Here is a 26,756-nt window from a genome sequence, read left to right on the forward strand (position 1 = left end):
GCATGAATTGAATTCAGCAGTGATCTAACGACCTGCGCATTGGACATTTTTTGGTGTGGGAAGTTGGGTAGTCAGTGCTGGAAGCTGAGTGTACTGCAGGATACCTGTGCTATATGTAAAACGCTGCAATGGGGGGGCGGAGGGGAGGACTCCATAAAGGAGTTCTATGATATCCGTTCATTTAGCTGGAAAACAATCTATATGAAGGTAAAATATTGTCTTCCTTTTAACATACATTTTTAGATGGCTTTATCAGAAAATAAAAGGGTGCGATCCAAAATCCAAAGTGCATTTGAACCACTGATGGGTCCTCATTTAGCCAAATTGGATAACGCCATTCAACCAGGGTTGACATCTCTCAATTGGACTTCTCTGAACATGGATAAGTATCTGAATGGGATTTCTGTAGCTTTAGGTGAGTTTAGAATTTGTTTTTTAACCGACGTGTTACCAAGAAATAAGAGCAGGGTCCAAATTGTGAGATTCAATGCAAGGATTATTATTATTATTATTATTATTCACAAAAGGATTTGAAAATCGTGAATTCCCAGATATCTTGCAATCTGATCCTCTGGCATGCCTCTCGGATGCTGATCTTACTTCTGAATTCCGAGAAGTGGATGTTGAAATCCACAATGAATCCAGGATTTGCGATTTACAAATCTTGTTATTTAGATTCAGTATTTCTTTAGTCATGCTTTATACAGTCAAGCCCTATTATTACTCAGTGGTTTGGGTCCATAAATTCTGTGTCAGTGATGGCTGACCTTATTGTGAAAGTTTTCACTGGTTGCCAAAATACCATTTGTACCGGGAGGTCTTCTGTATTTGTGCGCTATGATCAGGAAGCTGACCAGTTAATGCTAGAAGCCTGAAGTGGACCGCACTAGTATACAATGGATCCTGTTACAAAAATTGACCCTTGTTGTAGTGAAGCTATAATAGCATCTGACTGTAAAATGCTACTGAATTTCTGTAATGTGACAATACTTGCTAAACATTAAAAAGATCAAATTGCTCTCATTGGGGTGAGGCTAGAATAGACATGATATTAGCTACTGGACTACCTTATTACAGTGAAATTCTGTTAAATAAATACTCAATTTGACAGCTAAAATGATTCAATAAACTGAACTACAACAACAAAATGACATTTGTGTAGCACCTTTCACATCAGGAGGATGTCCCAAGGTGCTGAACAGTCAGAGTTTCGGACCTGAGCTGGTGGTCAGGATCGGGGAGGTTGGAGGGCAGGGAGGGAAGCAGGGTGATCGAAAGCATGGTCGAAGAGGAGGGTCTTGAGATGGGGTCTTGAAGGAGGCAAAGGAGGGGGCAAGGCAGAAGGACTGCGTGATGGAGTTCCAGAGGGTGGGGGGAGAGTGACAGAAGGCCTTCCCGCCAATAGTGGGGCGAGCGAGGCGGGGGACGTGAAGCAGGCTGGAGCACACTGAGCGGAGAGAGCGGGCAGGAGGTAGAGGTTTAGGAGGTCACAGAGGTAGAGGGGAGCAAGACCATGGAGGGATTTGAAGGTGAGGACCAGGATTTTGAACTGTATCCTCTGTGTGATGGGAAGCCAGTGGAATCGGGTGAGGATGGGGGTGATAGGGTTGAGGAGCCTGGTGCAGGACACTGCTGCAGAGTTCTGGATGATCTGCAGCCTATGGAGAGAAGAGTTGGGGAGGCCGACAAGCAAGGAATTTGCATTGTCGAGCCTCAATGTAATGAAAGCATAGTTGAAGGTCAAACAAGACGCCAAGATTCTGGACTGGCTTAGCAAGGTGAAGTGTGCATCCATGGATGGTGATGCTGTCAGTGCCTGACATGTGGAGGCGCTGACAGGAGCCAATGTCTGAACCAAGGAGTGGTCCTGGAGTCAAGGGTGGAGGCAGAGAGATACAGTTGGGTGTCATCTGCATACATGTGGAAGTTGACCCCATGTCTGCAGATTAGGTTACCAAAAGGTGGCATTTAGATATTGAAGAGGAGGGGACCAAGGACAGAGCCCTGAGGAACACTGAATGAGATGGTCCGGGGTCTAGAGCAGAATCCGTTTGTGGAGATGAAGTGGAGGTGGTGTGAGAGGTACAATCTGAAACATTCAAGGACAGAGCCGTAAAGGTTGGGGTGAGAGGAGAGGCGGTGGACAAAGACAGAGTGGTCGACGGTATTGAAGGCAGCAGAGAGGTCAAGGAGGATGAGGAGGCAGAGGGAGTCCTGGTCACGGATGGACAGAATGTAATTTATCACTTTGACCAGGGCTGTTTCTGCGCTGTGGGTGGCATGGAAACCTGATGGGAGGCGTTCGAGAAGGGAGTGGCGAGAGAGGAAGGAGGGAAGCTGGGAAGCAACAACTCGTTCCAGTACCTTGGAGAGGAAAGGGAGGTTAGAGATGGGGCGGTAGTTTGAGAGTAGAGATGGGTCCAGAGAGGGTTTTTTAAGGATAGGAATGATGATGACCATTTTTATTGGGGTGGGAACAGTACCAGTGGACAGGGAGAAGTTTATGATGTCTGTGAGTAGAGGGGAAGGAGGTGGAGCTGGGAGGTAAGGAGAGGGGTAGGGATGGGGTTGAGGAAGCAGGTGGTCAGTTTCATGGGTATTATAACCAGACTAAACATAAGAGGAGACTCATCTCCTAGAGTTCTAAATTCTATTCAATAAACTAAACTATTCATTTATCCTATATTCAATGAACTGAATTTCACTGTTACTCAATATGTGGAGTGATAAGTTGTATTCTTTTGATCATCTGGGATTCTGTTCCTTTTTTCTCTAATGGATTTGTTTTGTTCTACTTAATAATTTCTTTTCAAATAACCTTCAGATAAATAATAATAGGGGAGATGGGGGGTGGGGGGCGGAATTTTGAACTTCACAACTGTTTAATGTGATATTTATTGCTGTACAAAGACAGAAGTTGCTCATGTTTGGTGTTAATCAGTACATGGTCCTATGATGGCAGGGGAAATTGGAAATGTAATGACGTGTTACTCCAGTTACATAGAGCAACAACAATAACAAATTATATTTGTATAGTGCCTTTCAAGTCAGGTGAATGTCCCAAGTTGCTGGATCAGAACTAATTTAGAATATTGTGTTCTGTTTGGAGCAACTGAGATCTGTTACAAAGCGGCATAGCCTCAAATTCAGAATGAAGACATTTTAAACGGAGGCCAGGAAGCAAATCATCACACAGATGATTGTGAAGATGTGTTATGTTCTATTCCAGAAAGTTGTAGAGGTGGATTTGATAGGGATGTTAAAAGAATGACAGACAGACTCTTGGGTAGTAGAGGTGATAAGGTGAAAATATGGGAATTGGGATTAAAAGATTTGCCAAGAAATCATAAACTGATGGAACAGGCTTAATCGGCTAAATGGCCTCCTTCTGTTTCTGCTTTTCTGTGTTCCTGCACCTCTAAATTTAGAGTTTTATTTTAACTTCTTTGTTTAATATTTATTCTCTAATCATGATCTAGCAAAGAAGGGAAAATCCATTTTTTTTTACCAATTGGGCCTAAGGATTGAACCTGTGACCTGTACTTTATATTGCGTCTTTTACGTCGGGTCGGGGGACCCCCCAATACACTGGACTGTTGAGGGATTGCACCTGGTCTGGGGTTGGATTCGGGGGCTGTGGGGGCCAAGGTGGGTGGGGGCATCACCACCAAAGGTGCAGACATAGGGGAAGGTTTTGAGACAAACCTTAAAGGGAGCGAGGTGGAGGGACTCAGGGACGGAGTTCCAGAAAGTGGGAGCATATTATAGGAAATTAAGCACAGTGTTATATAATGTTTGATAATAACTGTTGATTCTATTTGCTTCACTTGTATCGGGCTTCCTGCAGATGAACTTGAACTGCTGATAGATCGTGTGAACGATCTGATAGAGTTTCGCATTGATGCAGTACTTCAAGACATGAGCAGCACACAGCTCTGTAAATTACCAGAAGGCGAATCTATTATGTGTGAAGAATTTTTGCAGATGACTAAGGTGCGTTTGGTGCGCAGATACATTGATGATAAAGGGCAAAAGCATTCACACTTGAGATGAAGAGTCCACATGCCCATGAGATTCATTTCCTCCAGTGTTTGCTAGTTTTAAAACTGCAGCATGTCTATTTGCTCTGCTTGTTCCCTTTAAGTGACTTAATTGCAGATCACAACAAGGGTTCAGACAAGAAAGACCTTTGGCCCGTTTAATCTCATCTTTCCTGAATGCCCATCCTAGAATCTTCCCATTATAGCATCAAGCAGTTTCTTAAATGAGTCAAGTGTCCTGGCCTCAACCACCTTCCTGGCAACCTATTGTTCTACTAAAGTGGGTGAAAAAATGCTCCCGAGGAAAGCAGTGACATAATAATAATCTTTGCATGTGATATAGAGCCTTATCATGATGTTCAGACGTCTTGCAGAATATATAGTAAAAGTGGATTGACTGTGTTATTTTGTGTGTGAAACACTGGCACTGTTGGAAGAAACACTTTGCCACAAACTGACTTGTGAGATTTGGGATCTGACTGGAGATCTTCTTGCAGTTGAATTCCCACGAGTTGGCATGATTCACAGAGGATTCCTTGCAAAACATTGCAAAGCACTTTTTCCAGCACTTGAGGTACCAGTAACAGCTCTTTTCTCAGGAGTGCTTTTTCAATTCCAGGTACTTATTGTTGTAAACGCTTAATCCACTGGTGTTGGTGGTGAAACAAAGATTCCTCTGCTTTAGGTAAAAATTATCTTTAAATTAAATTATGAAGTAATTAATCTTTGCAACTAGGAATCCAAAACAAAATTCACTACATTAAAATCAAACCTGGTTGAGGAAGCAGCTAATAAGATTTCAATTTTTTAAAATATAATTTCAGCACAATGTGCCAATATTACTTTGTCTGTCATTCTAAAAGAAAGAAGGAAAAACGTGTTGTTTTTTGGCATCAATAATAATAATAATAATAATCCTTGCATTTGATATAGCGCTTTTCACGTCGGGAGGACGTCCCAAAGCGCTTCACAGAACACACTGTAAAGTGAATTGACTGTATATTTGTGGGCGAACGCGGCAGCCAATTGCGCACAGCAATGTCCCACAAACAGTCGTAGATTGAAAATGACCAATTTATTATTGTTTTGGGTTTTTGGAGGGATTATTATAAGGCGTGTGGAGTAAGGAAACTTGCCCAAGGTTTCGCCCTGCCTGGAATTGAACTCAGGTCTCTCGGTGGCAAAGCGAGTGCTCTAACCACTGAGCTACAGGACTCCACTTCAAGTCTTTGCATTGTTAGCGGTGCCATCCTTCAGAATAGAAATTAAGCCGAGGTCCCATCTGCCTATTCAGGTGGACCTCAAAGATCCCATGGCGGTATTTGAACAGAGAAGGGATTTTCTCCCAATGTCCTGGTCAACAATCCCCCAGATAAAATTGGCCAGTTAACTTCATGGCTGTTTGTGGGACATTGCAATGTGCAAAAATGGCTGCCATGTTCATCTACAAAATAGTCACTCCACTTTGCAGTGAATACTGTGAAATGCTTGGAGACGTTTCACCGGTATTGTAAGGCGCTAAATCAAATGTAAGAGTTATTAAAAGTATTTTTACAGTAAAACCTAAACCAAATCCATTGTATTGGTGAGTTGCTGTTGACTTTGCATGATTTTAATACAGATCAGATTGAGCTCATCACTTTATATTTCTAGCTGTTTTTGGTTCTTGACCTGTCAGCTAACATTCCTGGAACAAACAACTTGGGATCAGAGGTTCTAGGTTTGAAACACAGTAGGGCCATTTAGCCACTGCGTTCCTCCAGAGGCTGGAGGTTAAAATGAGTACCAAGACTCAAACTCTTTCTCCCCAACCTCTTTGTGAGGATGCCCATTAGAACTGCAGACCGTGTGCATTTGCAAGGTGTGTTTCCTCAAAGCCACTTCAATCTTGGGGAGACCCTGCGTGACTTTTCCCAAAGAATGGTTTGTCCCGCCGGGCCTGTCAGAGTGGAATCGGCACCAGGTTTGATTTTAATGTAGTGAATTTTGTTTTGGATTCCTAGTTGCAAAGATTGATTATTTTTCTTAAAAAAAACTCTTACAAAATTATTTTTTGGCCTCTTGCTGGAGTGAAACTATTAACTCTTTCTTCCACGGCTCAGCATTTTCCGAATCCCGGCTGCAAAATCAGGAGCCACAGTTTCCCAAAATGCTGTAGACAGAACACTTTTTATGCATTTGTGAATTCCAATGCGTCTCTCTTGTTTGACATGTTTGCGACAGGAATTGTGTGTGAAGGCTGCCCAAATGCTGCACTGTAAATGCTCTTTGGTTGAGGAAGCAGCTAATGAGCTTATAAACATGCTCTTGGATTTGGAGCCTCAGGGTAAAGAGAAGGAGGAAACGTTCAAAGATGGCACTGGAAGTGGGGAGCGCAAAGAAACTGATAAGAATGAAGGTAAGAAAAAAAACAGCAGTAACGTTTGACAACCAGTTTGCAAGCATTGGGATGAAAAATAATAATAATAATAATAATAATCCTTGCATTTGATATAGCGCTTTTCACGTCGGGAGGACGTCCCAAAGTGCTTCACAGAACACACTGTAAAGTGAATTGACTGTATATGTGTGGGCGAACGCGGCAGCCAATTGCGCACAGCAATGTCCCACAAACAGTCGTAGATTGAAAATGACCAATTTATTATTGTTTTTGGTTTTGGAGGGGTTATTATTAGGCGTGTGGAGTAAAGAAACTTGCCCAAGGTTTCGCCCTGCCTGGAATTGAACTCAGGTCTCTCACTTGCAAAGCGAGTGCTCTAACCACTGAGCTACAGGACTCTGCAATGTGGCAATTGTCATTAGTGATTTTATTAAATTGTCAGAAATTCTGGCCTGTCAAATTGATCTGCTTTATCAAAATGGTTAGCACCAATGCCAGCCACAGTATCTGTTGAACTGGTCTCCAGAGCTATTGATCATGCTCCCACCCCCCCTGCTCCTCCCTGCCCTCCGAACGTTGATAATAATTTGGTCACTCAATCCACGACTGTTTGTGGAACACTGCTATGCGTAATTGGATGCTGTGTTTCGCCCACAAAATACACAGTCAATTCACGTTATAGTAAATTCTGTGAAAAGCTTTGAGACGTTGCAATGACGTGATACCAATTTGTGTTTCACAGCAGGAGAAGAAGCGAAGTGTGAGAAACGTTCCATCTCCCTGAATGCCAGCCAGCTCAGCAGCGGCCCTCCATCTCCCCGAAGCAAAAAGAAGAAGCGAGACCTGATGGAGATACTGGAAGAGGAAGCACGAGAGCTGTTGTCTTATTTCAACCACCGCAACGTAGATGCTTTACTGAAGGTCACCCGTAATGCTCTGGAAACTATCCGCAAGCGGATCCACTCGTCCTCAGTCCTTTACTTTATAGGTATGGTGATCCTCGGCTGCTTCAGTGATCATCGCAATCCATCTCCAGAATCCGAGCTCTCAGACTGCCACTCCATACATCTTATTGCATGTCTTATAGTAAATAATAGTATTGACTGTTATGTAGACAAACATGGAAACTAATTTGCACCAGCTGCATCTCAAACCCTTTTTGTATACTTTGGATGAGTGTCTAGGTAACACTATACAAAATAGTATGTGAACTGAAGTGAAGACACTGAGACCTTGAACCAGTGCAACACTTGCAGATCCTAAACGCACGCACGCACAGTGTGCTGCTTATAAATAAATAAAAATATTCTTCCGTTTAGTATAGTGCATTTCATATCAACAGGATGTCTTAAAGCTCTTCTCAGGATACACTGTATTTTGTAGGCAAACTGGCCAATTTGCACACAGCTACATTCCACTAACAGCCTCGAAGCGAATGACCAATTTTATTTGGACGATTGTTAGCCAGGACAAAAGGAGAAACTGCCTTCTCCTTTCGAACAATTATCAGGCTACCCGTGAGGTTATCAATTTGAAAGGAGCTGACAGAACAACCAACATTTTTAAAAAAGAAAATAAGGAGCAAAAATAAACTAGCATTGCATGAGGCAATGTTTAAAACATTAAACATCTCTAATTTAGATTATTTGGTCCGTTTGTTTTTTCAAACAGAAAATGACCCCTCCACCAAGCAGAAACAGTCGAGCCAGCCCATCTTTAAAACAAAGATTACGCTGTCCATTCCCAATATAACCATGGTGCCTCCATTGGATGAGGTACAACAGGCTCTCAACAAAGCCGTGGAGTACATTGTCAGCGTCTCCAGAGGTGTTGGCCAATGGAGTAGAGAGAGAATTTCAAAGGTTTGCTTCAATCGTCTGCTCATTTATTCTATTCTCTGAGCAGGATGCTCAGCCTTGGTGTTCGTCCTTGTTCTTTTCACATATGCTTTTTCTTATTTAGAAAAAAATGAATGAACGAAAGATTGCAGCCATGAGGCGAGACAGCAAGGACAGTGATTCTGAAGATGGAGCCCCAGAACCTGCAATCAAAAGCGTTCTTGGTAACACTGCTCTGTTAAATATTAGAAATGAAAGCAATTCTTCCTTTTAAAAATATGCAAAGGGAGATAAAGATTTTTCTCTTCGCAAGTTAAATATGAAGACAAAATAGTTTTACAAAATCAGATTAGTTGGATTTTCAAACCTCATATTCCATAATCTGCCTCACCAAGAATCTATTGCAATGTTGTAATGATTAAGTTCAAATACTTCCTAGGACTTGATTTGATTTGAGGAACAAGTAACTACTTCGCATAATTTTAAATTATGATCAGTGATCCTCTCAAATCCTCTTCTTTCTTCATCTCAGTTAAAGGACAGCGCTCCACAGTATAAATATTCAGTATTTATTTTTTCTCACATTAAAGTCTGTTAATTCTTAGACTCTATATCGGCCAAGATTCCTTTGAACATATTCAAACTTTCTTTGTCCTTGCCACCTGACTACACAGCTTAGTGTCGTCAACAAATTTTCTATCATAATTTTACTTAGGCTCAACAGATACACAAATAATGATTTATTCTGGTCAACCTATACTGGTGACTGATTCCAAGTCAAAATGTGTTTCATTTATCATTGCCTCTGAATCCGATTGCAAAGCCCATTTTAATCTGTTATTTCGTGAGCCCTAATTTAATCAACAGATTGATTACTTTTTATGATACATATTATGAACTCTGTGAGTAAAGATTTTGTCCAATTTTGGGACATTTTTGTGCTGAGACTGATGGCAAGCATGCTATCTGTCGATACATCATCATCTCCACAATAACATATTACGTTTATTTTGTATTGCAAAATAACCTGTAATTCTCCGGAAATTCTGTCCCTGTACATTGAGGGGTTGAAATTGTGTTAATACTGACGTTCGATTTTTTAGATAGTGACAGACCCCTTGCTTACTTCATATGACTGTGTGTAGAACTCACTCCATTCAATTAATGTTCCCAAATTGGTAAGTTATGATGACTGTCAAATGAAGTTTAATACAAATAAATCCATGGCACTGCAGATAGGAAGTAAGAATAGGAGGCAAATGTACTCCATCGATGGGATATAATTTGCATAGTGTTAGTTGACTAATAGCGCCAAACAGTTATGTCAAACAGTGTGAGGCAGCAATAAAAAAGGCAAACAAGATGCTGGGCTGTAATCAGTTGAGTTTAGATCCCGAGATATCATGCTCCTGTTGTACACTGATCTGACAGGGTGACCAAATAATAATTCTTACTTTATTTCTTCAAAGACAGTGTTCAGTGCATAAAAAAATTGTAATGGTATCACGGCTTTTTGGTCACACTGTCTAATTCTGGTCACCGCAACATAAGAGGGGTAACCAAGCCCGAGGGACAGATCAGAAGAGAGGATGATCTTCAGTGGTAGATGAATAAGCTATGAGCAATGAGAAATTGTTTATTATCTCTTACTAGTGTTTAGTTTATAATTGGTCACTAAGGTCATATGAATTGCGGAGTGGGGCGTGGTGGGGTTGACATTGTCAGTGGTGAGCTCCTCTGGTAATGCAGGTCAGTCAGCAGGCAGCTTTGTACAACCAGCAAGCACGGACATTCTGAATCCTAAACACTCCCCTCCTCAAGCCAAAAGATCTTTCAAAATTCAGTACCAGTTATGTGCTACTTTGTGCAATCTAAAATCTCTCTCTCAGACTTGACAGATATTAAGTTACCAGCCTAATTATTAACTGGTATCAGGGAGTACTTAGATGATAATCTTCTCTCTGAGGATCGCTTCTTCTTGACAGATTTTTGTTTGGTGAAATCTGCAATGTATTGTTTAATGAACATAGTTTTTATTATACTTCCCTTAAGCATGTATGATCCACAGAGGAACAAGACTTAGCTGATAGTTTGTAATGTATTGGTTGGCCCTCTATTCATTTCAGATGGCAGCGTCTCAGATATCTCTGCCTCTGTGAACCTCCACATCCCTGTCCAACCTAGGAACTATCACAAAAGTGTTTCAGAAAACAAGGAGATCATAAAACTGGTGTCAGTGCTGAGTACGGCCATCAATTCCACTAAAAAGGTAATGCTGCATCTTCAGAGAACTATTCTGGTTATGTTGGGAGTCTAATAATGGGAGTTATATTAAATATACACACGGCAGAAATACAGAATAAAGGGGTTCAAAGATCTCTTATGTTTACTGTCATTTTGGAACAAATTACGTGTGGTTTGTTAAAAGCTATTTACTTTAGTCTACAATGTTCTAGTCATATTCAGAATTAGATAAAGTGATAGGTATTTGTGAAGGATGGGATTTTTCTTTAATTATAACCCATGGTTATTTCCTTAAGACTTATTAGATTGACCTGTCTGCTATTCAATATAAATGTTTCTTGTTATCTGAGGTTATTCCTCATTTTTATCATTGTTGAAGATTAAATCCTAAATATTATCTCACTATGGAAGTATTGTGGGATGTTTATCGCACTTTGTAAACTTTTGCAAATTCTGTCTATTTATCTACATTTCCCAGTGAATGATGGGTGTGGGGCCTGCAAGATACCAGCAAAAAAACTGTTTTCCCATGTGCAAAGATGCTTGTGAGGTTACTCAGGATACTTTGAGCCTTGATCCGTGATACTGCAACAAGTTGCATTTATATATAGTGCCCTTCATTCAGGGTAGTAGCTCAGAGCAAATCTCACACACAAACTTCACCATTGTATTGTACATTTTTAGAGTTAAAGACAGAGATATCGTTAAGACAGAGAAAGAGTTAGAAAGTTAGAGAGACTCGATGGAGGAGAGAGAGAGATGAGAGTGAGAGTCTGACAGAAAGTTTCAGAGAGAGAAGGGCTGTGATACTACAGTGACAGTGTTGGGGTCTCAACTCCTGGTGTTTGAATCAAAAGACCAGACAATAAAACTTTATGGCTAATTCAGTTTATTCAAATATAAGCACAGCAAGAATACATAAACTACCCGGTTCTGGAGCAGTCAGTGTGCTTTGGCCCTCCGCCTCTGAGTGCCTGGTTCTCTGCTGATTCTGCTGCGTCATGTCAACAACCTTTCAACTTTATACCTTTTTGTTCATCCAATTATGAGGCGCGTGGGCCTTTTGCAACTGGTCAAAGAATCAAGCGTGCTATTACTGCTGTTTATCCTAAGATCCGGGTGTTTTGACTGCAAAACAGCTTGTGTCCTCCCAAGGCCAATGGTTGTCTTACTTCAACTTTTCATGTTGACCATTTCTTCTTAACCAGACAAAAACAACTTATGTTATTAACAGATGTTGAGTGATGGTTCTAGTACAAAATGGTGTTATCCGCCATTTTGATTCATATAAACAAGATTAACAACTTAACGTTTACAATTTTATGCGGCCATGCCTTAAAGCGTTTCATTACATATATCATATTCTAACAACAGTACAATTCCTGATAGAACACATTTTAATTTGAATTTTCTGTGACGCCCAATTATTCAAACTGTTTGCTTATTTGCAAAACCAAAATAAATCCTTCGTGGAGGAAGTGGTGAGTGATGTGAACTAGCTTGTTGTTCAAATGCAGTTGTAATCGTAGCATTGACTCAGATCCTGTTTATTTTTATTGCTTCTTTTTTACTAAAGGAGGTGCTTACTGCTCTTGAACAATTCAAATGCTATCATCACATCTGGCAGAGAGAGCGGGAAGAGTTCATTCAGGACTTTATGAAGGGAAACCCTCGGCTGTCTGAGTTTGAATCACAGATTCTCTACTTTCGAGACTTGGAATCCGAGATCAACTCTGAAGCTGAATACATCTGTGTAGGAGCACTGGCACTTTACACTGGTAACTCTAATCATTGTTGGCTAACATTCATGCTTTCACTTGTGTAAATATTTTTTAAAAAATGGAATACAATTCATTTGTTTTAGATTTTGTCATGCTTTCCCTAAGTTATCTTGACCAACAATCTCCCGAAACAAAACTGGTCATGCATTTCATGGCTGGTTGTGGATCGTTGTGCTCAAATGCTCTGCCATGTTTGACTTCAAATACAGTCATTACACTTTATAATAAAAGCTGTGCTTTGAAACGTTTCAACAATGTGATAAGACACAATATCAAATACAAGGTTTTTTTTATTATTATTTATTATTTTTACTGGTTTGAGCCAAATGGAGTAGTACGCTTTTTATAAGACCCATTTCAATCTGACAATTGCTATCAGCAAATCTTTATTGTGTTACATTTGTTTTATTTCAGCTGATCTTAAGATGGCGTTAACTTCAGAAACTAAGGCCTGGATAACTTATTTAGGTCGACATTGTAACAAGAAATACTGCAACGAGATGGAGAACATTTTTACATTCGTAGAGGAAACCAGCAAAAAACTGAATCGACCAATCAAGGATTTGGATGACATTCGAATAGCAATGGCTGCCCTCAAAGAAATCAAAGAGCAGCAGATTGCCATTGACTTCCAAGTGGGGCCCATTGAGGTAGCCCAATGTTTGACTATACATCTATATTGGTATCCACTATCTGAATTGCATGTATCCAGGAGGGAAATCAAGCTGTAAGAGAATATTTAGCACAAGATAGAAACAATCTACTACATCAATACCAGGTTATTGATGTTCAAATCCCTACATAGCCTTGCCCCATCAAACCAGTGTGTCCTCCTGCAACCCTACTGTCTCCCACTCCCTCCACTCAGCAAATCAGCCGACTTCATTTCCCCTGCCCGATCTGCCCCCACCATGTTGAGCTGTGAAATCTTACATTCCCTCCCTCTCGCCCTAACTTTTCAATCGTGCTTTGGTCGCCTTTTCCTCTCCCCCTCTCCCCCAAGCTAGGGCTCCCAGTTGGAGTAAAAGCAATGGATGGCAAATCAATTGTAGGATTTCAGAGGAAAATGGCTAGAGACTCAGAGAATGAATATTTTAAGGTATAAGACAGCAAAGTGCGATTACAACAACTACTTGGATTTATATAGTGCCCTCCACACCGGACGACGTCTCAGAGCGCTTCACAGTAAAGGATCCCGGGGCCGAGCCAGGGGGATGGGAAGGAAGGTGACCAAAGGCGCAGTCAAAATGAAAGGTCTTCAGCAGGAACCTGAAAATAGAGAGAGGGTGTGAGGCGAAGGGAGTGAGGAAGGGAATTCCAAAGCCTCGGGGCATGGTGGCTGAAGGCACGGCTGCCGAGGGTGGTGCGGAGGACTCGGATTAGAGGAGGTTGAAGTATATAGGCCATAAAATGGTTTGTTGTGAAGCAAGCTGGATGGGCTTTTCTCCTGTATTTAATTTGTTGCTAAAATTAACACATCAAATATTGTAATTTTCACCCCAACTTCTTTACTTACTGAGGAAGTTGGATTCTTAGTAAGGTTTTTGTACATTCCACAAGGAACGTATTCATCAAGTGCATTAATGATGATCAGTTTCACTATCTTTTGTGTTAACAAATAACTAATAACTATTGGTAATAACTGATTCTTCTCATACTGATAGGAGTCATATGCAACATTAAACAAGTATGAATTGCTTGTGGCCAAGGAAGAGATTGAGAAGGTAGATACCCTGCGTTACACGTGGGAAAAACTGCTGGTGCGTGCAAATGAGATTCAGAATGAACTGGTTGCTTTGCAGCCGAATTTTAGAGGAGACCTCATCAGCAATGTGCAGATATTCGTTGAAGACTGCAGTCAGTTTTATGCAGACTATGAAAAGGTACACAGAAAAAGTAGAAACCCACGTTAGAAAGCGACCACTGAATCTTGCAGTTTGAGTACTGGAAATATATTGTGTATTTAAAGTTTAATTTCAGTGTGTTTGTAAATAATATAATTCAGATTGGAAACTTTTCATAATTGTTATTCATATCAGGGTTTAAAATTCATATCCAAAACATATATTTTTTTACGTTTTAAATTGCTTATTGGCTGCCTGGCAACAGCCCCAAATATATATAATGTTTGGTAGGTCATAATTTGTTAGTGTTAAACATTTTGAAACACTGCAGTCTTGTAAACTTTGTGAATGTGTGCCGATTCCACAGTGGGATGACTGAATAGTTACTGAATTTTGCTTCATTTAATTTACTGTAGGATGGACCAATGGTTATTGGCTTGGCCCCACAGGATGCCAGTGACAGACTTATCATTTTTCAGGTACAGTATATTGGAGTATAAATGAGAATTTGTGAATATTGAATCCTGACAGTAATTAGATGTATTCAATTGACTTCCCTGTTAACCAATAGCCTTTGTGTGAAACTAAAGGTGCATAACCTCAAGAAAGTACAGCTTAGATTCACAAGGATATTACTAGGGATGAGTGAATACAGCTATCAAGAAAGATTGGACTGATTAGAGATTTTCTCTCTGGAGATGAGATGATTAAGAGGGGGCCTGGTAGAGGTGTTTTGAGATTATGAAAAGATTCAATATGGTGGATGCTAATAGGCTGTTTCCATCTGTTGGTGAGTCCCAAAATGAGAAGGCATAAATATAAAATAACCAGTAACAGATTTCACACAGAGGTTAATTAATAATTGAAGAGTGGTTGAAGCCAAGATATTAGAGTCATTTATAAAAGCAGCTTGATGCAATGGTGGAAAGACAGAAACATGGGTATTCTGGAGAGATGAGATCTGATGAGCTGAGGGACTTTCTTCATCCAAACTGATCTTGTGAGATCTGTAACATTTAGGAGGAACTTCTTTACTCAAACGATGGTGGGAAGGTGGAACTCATCACTCGAAACTGTGGTAATGATAAAAAGCATCAATGTATTTGAGAGGATGTATTATTTGTATTATATTTAAGTGCTCCAGGACGCTGCCCCACCTGAAGGGTGTTTTATAAATGCAAGTGTTTTGTCCTGCTGGGAATCAAACCCAGGTCTCTCGCTTGCGAGGCGAGTGCTCTAACCACTGAGCTCCAGGACTCCTACGGATTGATTGAGGTCTCCCCACAGTTTGGGAATCTCACACAGTATCTTGAGGATAATGTGAAATTGCTGAGGATATGCTTAGCTCCTAGTGTCATTAAAAAGTCTTTGATAGCAAAGGTGCACAAATTTTTAACTTTCTTTGGGACACCCAGTCTCTGATCACTTCTTGTGTCATTAGAAACGGACTGTGGGTGAGTCCAAAGTCCATGTATGTATTTCAGCAATTTAGGACACAGCAGGTTGGTGACTGACGCTTTGTGTTACTAGTGCACTGGTGTCACTATTGGATGCATATCGAATTCTGCTCCTGTAAGCTCATGCATAAGACAACTACTGTAAACTGTTTTAAAACTAATATTGCATTGAAAGAACACAAACAAAATGCTTACTTTATTTTGTTTCCAGAATCAATTTGATAATTTATTTCGCAAGTATATCACGTACACCGGTGGTGAGGAGCTCTTCGGTTTGCCTGTCACTCAGTATTCTCAGCTACTGGATATCAGAAAACAATTGGCTTTGCTTCAGAAGCTGTACGGTCTCTACAACAATGTGATCGATACGGTCAGCAGCTACTACGACATCCTGTGGTCAGAGGTCAACATAGACAGAATCAACAATGAACTTCAGGAATTCCAGCACAGGTGACTGCATGTTTGTTTATTACCGAAATCAGGGGTTAATTTGTGATATTCACAAAACTTGGAAAGTCAAATTGGGGATTGGGGAGAAATCTGGAAAGCAAAATCCACCTCCTGTCTGTTTTACTCTCTGGTTGTGTCTACTTATACCTGTCTGTTTCACTCTCCAGTCTTATTTTCTCACTCTGTCATTGCCAAGTAGCCAAGTGTAAGTGAGTGAATGTTAAAATGTTAGTTAACCCCAACAGGAGTTGGACAAAGATACTATTATATTAGTTTCGCCCACAAAATATACAGTCAATTCACTTTACAATATATTTTGTCAAGCTCTTTGAGACGTCTCGAAGACATGATAAGGCGCTATATCAAATGCAAGGATTATTATTATTATGAGCAAAGCAGCTAAAGTGGAAAATCTAAATGTGTAAAAGAATGGTCAGCATAAAGGGTGACCACAAAATTTAACCTGTGTTTTTCTGAAACAACATTATTGTTATATTATGAAAATGATATAAACATACAAACATTTCTCCAACGTGAACAGTTGTGGCTGTAAAACAATGGTTATTGTGTATGAGGAGCAAATTATGATTATGGAAACCCGTGCTTAAGATTATTTGTGAATCTGAATAATACAACCCAAGCTACAACAACAACCTGCATTTATATAGCGCTTTTCACACTTGCGAGTCAAAAATGCAAGATCAGACAATCCAGTCACTGCCCGTTGCAACTTTGTATCATTCACTAGAATGATACCAGAATGATAAATTATGAGGGCAGGTTGCATAAACTTGGTCTGTATTCCCTTGAGTTTAGAAAGTTAAGGAGTGATCGGATTGAGGTTTTTAAAATAATAAAGGGATTGATAGGGTTGATACAGAGAAACTATTTCCTCTGGGTGGAATCCAGAACAACGGGGCTTCATTTTAAAATTAGAGCTAGGCCATTTAAGAGTGAAATCAGGAGCATTTTTTTACGCAAAGAGTAGTGGAAATCTGGAACTCTCCCCCAAAAGGCTGTGGATGCTGGATCCATTCACATTTTCAAGACTAAGGTGGATAGATTTGTTAGATAAGGGCATAAAGAGATATGAGGCAAAGGTGGAGTTGAGGTACAGATCAACCATGATCTCGTAGAATGGTGCAACAGGCTCAAGTGGCTGAATGGCCTATTGCTGTTGCAATGTTCCGACAGACGCAAAGGAAAATTGTCCACAGTCCACAGCTTATTCCAAACAGAATGTTTTAATAAAAGCTGGCCATGTTAGATTGTATTGGAACTGCAGCTCAGTAGTTAACACCCTCGCCTCGCAAGTGAGAGACCTGGGTTTGATTCCCGGCAGGACGAAATATTGGGAAAGTTTCCTTACTCCACACCCCTCTGTTCACCTAGCAGTAAGTAGGATCCCTGTTAGTCGATTGCCAGATCACTTTTCCAGGGGCAATAATTCCTTTTTTAAAAAAATTGGTCCCTCAAACCACGACTGTTTGTGGGACAGTGCTGTGTGCAATTGGCTGCGGTGTTTCACCCACAAAGTAAACAGTCAATTTACAGTATATTCTGTGAAGCGCTTTGAGATGTCTCGAAGACGTGATAAGGCGCTATATCAAATGCAAGGATTATTATTATCGTGGTAACCATTGCGTAACAAGCAACATTATAACCTGTGATTTTTTTCTTTTACTCCAGATGCCGTAAGCTTCCACGTGCATTAAAAGAATGGCAAGCATACCTGGAGCTGAAGCAAACCATCGATGACTTCAATGAGTGCTGCCCACTCCTCGAGCACATGTCTGATAAGGCCATGATGCTACGGCATTGGAAGCGAATTGCAGAAACCACTGGGCACAGTTTTGACGTGGAAAGTGAAACTTTTAAGCTGAGGAACATCATGGAAGCGCCTCTTCTGAAATACAAGGAAGAAATTGAGGTGCATTAATATTGTAGATTAAAATATTCAATGCTCTTGGCAAAAGTACATTGTTTTATGTTAGGAAGTTTCTCCCAGTGCCTGGCCATATATCCCGCAAATAAAATTGGTGATTCGTTTCATGGCTGTTTGGGGGACATTGCTGAGTGCAAATTGACTGTCACATAGTCACTGCACTTTACTGTGAAGTAGTAATTAATTACTGTGAAGCATTTCAAAATTAGGACTGAATTTTCTAAAGGTTATCACCATGATTTTCAGGCCTCAAGTGCCTCCGTGAGAAATTTTTTATCCTGTCATTTTCCATGTTTCCACTGCCTGTATCCTAACAGCTGGCCAGGCTACGTGAGAGAGTTCACTGCCCAATACACTGCAGCAAGTGTGTGGCTGGGGAATACTGAGGAGGCAGTACATTTGATAACCTCACAACAAAAGAAATCTGATTATAGCCTAAACTTACATTTGCATAAAATATTATTATAAAGGGCCTCCACGTTGAAATTCTCTGTTTTGCTTGTGTTTTTGCAGGATATTTGCATCAGTGCAGTGAAAGAGAAGGACATTGAGCAGAAACTGAAGCAGGTCATAGGGGAGTGGGATAACAAAACATTCACCTTTGCCAGCTTCAAAGCACGGGGCGAACTGCTGCTGAGGGGAGACAGTACATCAGAAATCATTGCTAACATGGAGGACAGCTTGATGATCTTGGGCTCACTGATGAGTAACAGGTACGCATTATCAGTGGCATTATTTAACTCCAGCTTTCTCAAGCATTCAATACAGAAACACATGTCTCCAACTTGAGTTAAAAATATCTGTAACCATCCAATAACAGATTAAATCTAGTCTACACAACTTGTGTTTCTACAGTACCCTTTACATGGGCAGTGTCTCAGAATGCTTGCTCTTGTACATATTGTACGTTTTAGAGTGTTTGTACTCTATCACTGGGGTTGAAGTTGCAATATTTGCCTACAAAATACAGTCACTACATTTTATAGTAAAATCTTATGAAGTGCTTTGAGGCATTCTTCTGACATATAAGGCACAATATCAAGTGCACGTATTGTTATTATAAAAGGGATGGGAAGCATAAATTCACCGACCTCAATCTTGCCTCTATAGTTGGTTTCAGAGTAGGATTGAGGTTTCTGAAAGTTGCCAAAATGCAATAACAAAAGTCCTGAAGGAGTGACATGGATGTTCGTGGGGTAGGTTAAGTAGTTAAGAACCTTTCCTTCTGATGGCAGTGTCTATTGTGTATAGGAACCTCCTTTAGCAAAAATTCAGCTTCCCAATCTCATTCCTACCTCTCAGCAGTACAATGCTAGGCTCAAATTAATGCTGCCCCCTCTCCCAAATTAGTGCTGCCCAAACCACATCGCTGTTCTGGCTCACTCTGGATAATGTGGTTGATATCATTTTTCCTGAGACAGTTGTCATTTTGAGAGCTTTTTGTGCTATTTTTTCTCTTTGCTTTTCTCTTGTCAGGTACAACACTCCTTTCAAACCGCAGATTCAGAAATGGGTCCACAATCTTTCAAACACGACTGACATTATTGAGAACTGGATGACTGTACAGAACCTGTGGATTTACCTGGAGGCCGTGTTTGTAGGTGGAGACATTGCTAAGCAACTTCCAAAGGTATGACATTGATCATGGTGGCAGATTGAGACCTTGTCCAAGTGTGGTTAGAAGGCTCAGATGTTCATTGTTGTGCCTGGAGCACATTCCCAGTTTTTCACAGGCTGGAATGAATGCTCATCTGGCGAAAACTGCCAAAGTTTGCCATGTTTACAATACCTATGACCCCCTTTTCTTTTGATCAGCAGTGTGTCTGACACATATAGAAATCCTTCACTATGCTTAAGAGTATCCAAACCAAACAGGGTTCCATGCATCCCACCTACACATGGAAATTTCAGAGATAGATTGTTGGAATGGAATGTGCACTCGCTCTCTGGAGGGACACTTCCTGCTTACCTAACTCCTGATTAGGCACAAGTATTAGGCACAGGTTTGCAAAAGCCAACGCTTGGGGACCCCAGAGTGTGCATTGGGTTGAAATAGCATAGCTTGCCATTAATATCACCATCTGGCAGGGCTACCAATGACTCTGGGGATTGGCAGTGGACTGCTAAACACACTCATTTGATCAATTCAGTACCTTTTTTTTAAAAACAAGGAAATGCCTCTGTTTTTCTCAACTTCATTCTCTGGAGTCATTGAAGTGGATTCCTAGGTCTGAACAAAACATTGCAAATTTACATTTGTATCGCGCCTTTCATGTCTGGAGGATGTCATGTCATCCAAGGTGCTTAACAATCTCACCTCAGGTGCTGACAGCATCACCATCCATAGTTGCACACTCTACCTTACCAAACCAGTGCGGAATCTTGAGGGTCTTGTTTGACCCTCAACTATCCTTTCTACCTCACATCTGCGCCATGACCCGCTCTGCCTTCCCCCACCTCCGCAAGGTCGCCCAACTCCGACACTATCTCACACCGAAACCCTCATACACGCCTTCATTACATCGAGGATCAACTATGCAAACTCCCTGGTTGTCGGCCTCCCCAACTGATGCAGATCATCCAGAACTCTGCAGCCCGTGTCCTCTCCTGCACCAGGCTCCGCAACCCTATCACCCCCATCCTTTCCCAACTCCATTGGCTTCCCATCACACAGAGGATACAGTTCAAGATCCTAGTCCACACCTTCAAAGCCCTCCACGGTCTTGCTCCCTCTACCTCTCTGACCTCCTAACCCCCTACCACCCAGTTCGCTCCCTCCGCTCAATGGGCTCCGGCCTGCTTCATGTCCCCTGCTTTGCTCACCCCAATATCGGCGGCAGGCCTTCTGCCACTTTGCACCCACCCTCTGGAACTCCATCCCGAGTCCCTCCGTCTTGCCCCCTCCCTCGCCACCTTCAAGACCCATCTCAAGACCCTCTTTTTCGACCGTGCTTTTGATCTTCCTGCTTCCCCCCTCCCCGACTCCGACTCTCAGCTCAGGTCCATAACTCTGTCTGTCCAGCGCCTTGGGACATCCTCCCGACGTAAAAGACGCCATATAAATGTAATTTTGTTGTTGTTGTATTTACTGCAGGAAGCCAAGCGTTTCTCCAACATTGACAAATCTTGGGTGAAGATCATGACTCGGGCACATGAGACCCTCAGTGTGGTGCAGTGCTGTGTAGGGGATGAAACCATGGGCCAGCTGTTGCCTCATTTGCTGGAGCAACTGGAAATTTGCCAAAAGTCTCTGACTGGGTAAGAAGCAAGACAATAGCATAGCATGTCCGATCAGAACTGAGTTCCTGTGGGTGGGTATGAAGTCTATGGGGTTCTGCATTAAGTCCTGAGAGGCATTTTCAAGGTTTCATTTCCGCTATTGTTTTTCTGGCGGATGCATTTTCAACCTTATTATCTAAACTAGTTGAGTTCACATTGTTTCAATCAAGCTTATCAACTCAGATTTTGGTTTCATTGCTTGAGCTTGACTTGGTTATTGTAAATATGTGGGAAAGTCTACAGTTAGGTTAATTATTTTTTCTGGTTTCAAAACGGTTTATACCAGCAATGTTTACATTTACACAGAAAGATAACCATGTATAGAATTGGAAAACGTCATTACGATCCATCTGGCAAATCCCAAAGTTTAAAAAGAAATGGGCTACTCATGAAAAGCAGCTTGATGCTGTGATGGGAGGACGGTAGGGTGGGTATTCTGGAGGGATGAGATTAGATGGGCTGAAGAAGGACTTTCTTCATCTAAACCAATCTTGTCATGTATCATAGAGGTGGTCTACAAATACATAGTCACTAGGATTTAACAGTAAAAGCCTGTAAAGCACTTTGCTACGTCTCAGTGTTATATCAAATGCGAGGATTATTATTTATTATTGTTATAATATCTCACGTTTCAATGGAATTTTCTCCCTCTTGGATTTGTGGTGTTTCCATTCATTGTTGGTGCTGTTGGTCTTATAGGTACCTTGAGAAGAAGCGGTTGCTTTTTCCTCGATTCTTTTTTGTATCTGACCCGGCACTTCTCGAAATCCTTGGTCAGGCTTCAGATTCTCACACAATCCAGGCACACCTGCTGAATGTTTTTGACAATATTAAAACCGTCAGCTTCCATGAAAAGGTAAGGTAGTGATTTCAAACAACCCTTTTTATTTTCTCCAGCTCACGCAATGAATATATGAGCTATTAATAAACACCTTTTTATATCTATATGCTAATTCTGTGGCCTTTCAAGACTGCAGCTGTCCTTGTTAAACCAAGAAAAATCAAATGAGAACTCTGTAATGAGATTCCTGTTTGCTTTGTAGAAGAACACTTAAACAGCTGTTCTGAGCTTGGTATGTTTTTTTTACCTTGTCCTCCCAATGTGAAAGGCACTATATAAAGTTATTGCTGTTACTCTGCTGCTTTGTATAAGTTCCTTAAGATGTTCCCTCAGATGATACAAACAGGGGTGGTGCTGCAAACCTTCACAGGATACAGTGTATTTGAAGCCAATTTGCAGAAAACAGTATTCCACAAACAGCCATTCAATGAATACCCAATTTTATTTGGGGGATTATTGACCAGGACACTGGAAGAAACTCCCTTCGGTTTTCAAATATTGTCATGGGATCTTTAACAGGAAGGTGGGACCTCGGTTTAGCATCTTACCAGAAGAACAGCACTTCTGACTGTTATAGCACACCCACAGGACTTTTTTTTCTGCTGCAATTGCCTTCAAGATTGACAGTCACTATACTTTACAGTAAATCCTGGAAAGTGCTTTGAGAAGTCCCCCAGACATTCAAGCCACTGCATCAAATACAAAGATTATTATTCTGAGTAATAATAAAATAAGTCCATTTCCCACCCAGTTTTAAAAATATATAGTAAAGGCAAATAATATAAATGTTTTAGTAAGGAAATAATGCTATGATAAGTTTGAGGTGGAGGGTTGGAGAAACTTGGGGAAAGAAGGCTGCATAGGCATTAGCAGATTGTCTAAGTAGACAAGTGAACTCAATCAGGTCACATTATATCTCTGGATCAGTGCCTAAGGAGTGTGTACCTCAGCCTTTCAGATCAGGAAGACATCTCAAAGCACTTCACAGGCTGTACTGTAAAATGTAGTGACTGTATATTTTGTAGGCAAACTAGTCAATGTGCACACAGCAATGTCTCTCGATATCCTTCCAACAGCCATGAATTGAATAACCAATTTTATTTGGGGAATGTTTGGCCGTGCACACTGGGAGAATAGTACCACGGGATCTTTAATGTCCACTTTGACAGACAGACGAGACCTCAGTTTAACGTCTCATTCAAAGTATGGCACCTCCAACAATCCAGCAATCCCTGTGAGGATTCAAAGCCCCAATGTGGGGCTTGAACCCACAATCTTCTGATTCAGAGTGCTACCAACTGCCAGGCTGATGCACATAACTGCACCCTAGGAGCTAATAAGAGGCATTTATGGTCCAGTGTAATTCAGTTCAAAGAATTAAAATTGCACTGGACTGTAAATCTCGTTTGTTAGCTCTTGGCATCAGTTTTTTTGATATGTCCTATATTTATCATACTGAATCTATTGAAGATGAATACTCCAACACCGTTCTCAGTAGAGATGGCCAAGACCTGATTCGAGGCATTGGAGTTCTCACACATAGATTTTGACTGTCAGTTCACAGGCTTTTTATTAATCAGAAAGCTTTAGAGTAAATGGTATCCCATTAATTGACACCTGAAAGCCATGTGTCAGAGGTCCAGTACCCTGGGCCCAGCTTCTCAAAGGTCGCCATTGAGAACAGGGTTGGGAGGTTCACTACTATCACCTTCAATATGTGTATTATGTACCACTAACTTCAACTTGTTCTATGATTTGAAAGGTTATTGTTTTCAACATGTTATTTGTTCCGACATGTGAAGGGAAGGTGCTTTAGGAAAGCTGGTCTGGCCACAACAGGCTTTTGGCAGCTGTACTTTGGCATCTTTTGTCCACAAAATACACAGTCAATCTACTTTACAATATATTTTGTGAAGCGATTTGAGACGTCTATATCAAATGCAAGGATTATTATTTACCATTATTTTGATGGCCGCAATCTATTCTATTTCATGGTAACAGGAGGTGCACATTGTGTGGCCAGATCGGTTCTCTCCTCTGTTCCTGAGGTAATCCTCTGATCAGTGAGTTACTCCCTCTGGTTAGAATCACTGGAGGTATTGGCAGCAGAAAGTAATAATACTATTAACAACAACTACAACTTGCATTATATAGTGCCCCTCACCCAGAGCGCTTCCATTAACACTAGATTGTGTCAATTTAAAAGTACAATGCTGGGTGTGTTTTTTTACTAAAGTGGCAGCACTAAGAATGTTCTTTCAGTAATGTTGTGCATCAGCAGGTGTATGACCGTATTTTGGCCATTTCTTCACGTGAGGGTGAAATCATTGAACTGGATAAGCCTGTCATGGCAGAAGGAAACGTTGAAGTCTGGCTGAATGCTTTACTGGTGGAATCCCAGAAATCGCTCCATCTCATCATTCGCTCAGCATCTGCCAGCATTCAGGACACCAGCTTCCAACTGATTGAGTTTCTTAACTATTTTCCTGCACAGGTATGTGATTGAAAAAGTTGCAATACTCTTGCAGTTTATTTGCACAAACAATAAACAGTAAGTAGCAACTTGCATCTTCAAATTCTCCCACCCTATGTAAAAATAGCCTAGTATGATCAGTACCTCAATTAATCAATTTTGTAAAGAGTCTCTTGTGTGGTACTTTCAATTTAAAATTATATCTGTAAATTAAAATTTACAAATTAAATTGCACATTCACTTCACTGCTGTTTGTGGGACACTTTAAAGAGACATCTCAAAATACTTCACAGGATACAGTGTATTTGAAGCCAATTTGCAGAAAACAGTCTTCCACAAACAGCCATTCAATGAATACCCAATTTTATTTGGGGGATTATTGACCAGGACACTGGAAGAAACTCCCTTCGGTTTTCAAATATTGTCATGGGATCTTTAACAGGAAGGTGGGACCTCGGTTTAGCATCTTACCAGAAGAACAGCACTTCTGACTGTTATAGCACACCCACAGGACTTTTTTTCTGCTGCAATTACCTTCAAGATTGACAGTCACTATACTTTACAGTAAATCCTGGAAAGTGCTTTGAGAAGTCCTCCAGACATTCAAGCCACTGCATCAAATGCAAAGATTATTATTCTGAGTAATAATAAAATAAGTCCATTTCCCACCCAGTTTTAAAAATATATAGTAAAGGCAAATAATATAAATGTTTTAGTAAGGAAATAATGCTATGATTGTGCTCAATTCGCAGGATGAGTATTTTGGTTGTTTTATTATTTATTAGACTACTTATGGCATTGCCTGAAACGCTACTATTCTCTGCTCCACACCCTGCCCTGCATTGCAACCTGTTTCAGAAAATAATATACAGTATATGTTTTGATAAAATGCTACATTTCTTAATATAACTAAAGGATCAAATAAACACCAGTGTTTGTCAAAGGGAAGGGAAGGGAACCTTCGCAGTTATTGTTTCAAATATTTGATTTATTTGATTGGTCATGGATTATATAAGCTTATTAGTTGGCAAAATGCAGCGTATCATTTATTAGCAAAATAATGATCAAAGTTGAAAGAAACATTTTGTGATGTTATCCACCTATGGCTTTTTAAACAAATAATATTCTTACATATAGTTTATTATTTATATAAAAAAAGGCTCAATCATTGCATTTCTGAGCTTTATTCCATTTGGAAATATTGCATCTTTGTAGACAAAACAGTAGTCACTAAACGTCAAACAAACTCACTGCATGAAGCACTTTGAGAAATTTTGATATGAACAATATGATATGATGAGATGCGATATCAAATTATTTTATTGTGCAAAATTGGCCTGCTAACTCAAAACAGTGCCTTTTTTAAAGCACTGTTTCTCTAACTCAAAGTTGGATGATCTTACCATTCATATTTGCAACAAAAATATTTCTTGCGGGTTAAATACAGAAAAGTAGATTTGAGGATTGCTGTCTGTATCAGAACATTTCAAGAATTTATCCTTGCTTAAACTGACCTTATTTCCCCCACCCCCAGTCTATTACAGGTGAACATTGTTTTAATTCAAAAANTATGTTCAACCACATCAAATTGCACTTATATAGCGGCCTTCGTGCCAGAGAGCGTCTCAGAGCCCTGTACAGTGGCTTTTTAGGATATATGTAGCTTCATTAATATCTCTTTTCCAAAGGTTGGCTTGCTCGGAATTCAAATGATTTGGACGAAGGATTCTGAGGAGGCGCTGACCAATGCCAAGCAGGATCGCAAAATCATGTCAAAAACCAACCAGTCTTTCCTGGATCTGCTCAATACCCTGATCGACATGACAACAAAGGACTTGAGCCCTGTCGACCGGGTGAAATACGAAACCCTCATCACTATCCATGTGCACCAGCGGGATATCTTTGACGACTTAGTAAGAACTGAAACAATTTGCTCATCTCTGTATTCATGAAGTTTCTTTATCTGACCAACCTTCATGCAGGGCAGCGTCTCAAAGCTTTTAACAGTGGTGGAGCCTGACGCCGAGCTGGTGGGGCGGGGGGAGCCGGGGGACCAAAGGTATATAAAAAGAATGTTTTAAGTTTAGAGAGGCCTCTTGAGAGAGATGAAGCAATCAAAGGAAATAAATTGGTTCAATAATGATGGTGATGGTTATTTACTAGAAATGTATGTATTGCTCCTGG

The 26,756-nt window shown here is 40.6% G+C and overlaps 1 protein-coding gene across 1 annotated transcript in view; it reads left to right on the plus strand.

Moving 5' to 3' along the window:
• The window catches only part of dnah5 (dynein, axonemal, heavy chain 5), a 123,374-nt gene that overhangs the window by 15,212 nt on the left and 81,406 nt on the right, over window positions 1-26,756 (plus strand). The window contains exons 12-30 of the mRNA XM_042346968.1: window positions 244-415; window positions 3,848-3,993; window positions 6,264-6,438; window positions 7,163-7,413; window positions 8,115-8,282; window positions 8,383-8,482; window positions 10,385-10,527; window positions 12,079-12,280; window positions 12,698-12,933; window positions 13,948-14,166; window positions 14,544-14,606; window positions 15,796-16,034; window positions 17,724-17,964; window positions 18,493-18,692; window positions 19,456-19,609; window positions 21,074-21,237; window positions 21,958-22,114; window positions 24,381-24,593; window positions 26,261-26,485. Coding sequence (XP_042202902.1) covers window positions 244-415; window positions 3,848-3,993; window positions 6,264-6,438; window positions 7,163-7,413; window positions 8,115-8,282; window positions 8,383-8,482; window positions 10,385-10,527; window positions 12,079-12,280; window positions 12,698-12,933; window positions 13,948-14,166; window positions 14,544-14,606; window positions 15,796-16,034; window positions 17,724-17,964; window positions 18,493-18,692; window positions 19,456-19,609; window positions 21,074-21,237; window positions 21,958-22,114; window positions 24,381-24,593; window positions 26,261-26,485 — 3,468 coding nt within the window. The remainder of the gene's footprint in view (window positions 1-243; window positions 416-3,847; window positions 3,994-6,263; window positions 6,439-7,162; window positions 7,414-8,114; window positions 8,283-8,382; window positions 8,483-10,384; window positions 10,528-12,078; window positions 12,281-12,697; window positions 12,934-13,947; window positions 14,167-14,543; window positions 14,607-15,795; window positions 16,035-17,723; window positions 17,965-18,492; window positions 18,693-19,455; window positions 19,610-21,073; window positions 21,238-21,957; window positions 22,115-24,380; window positions 24,594-26,260; window positions 26,486-26,756) is intronic.

Source organism: Callorhinchus milii, unplaced genomic scaffold (genome assembly GCF_018977255.1).
Source record: "Callorhinchus milii isolate IMCB2004 unplaced genomic scaffold, IMCB_Cmil_1.0 Scaffold2, whole genome shotgun sequence".
Classification (NCBI taxonomy): domain Eukaryota; kingdom Metazoa; phylum Chordata; class Chondrichthyes; order Chimaeriformes; family Callorhinchidae; genus Callorhinchus; species Callorhinchus milii.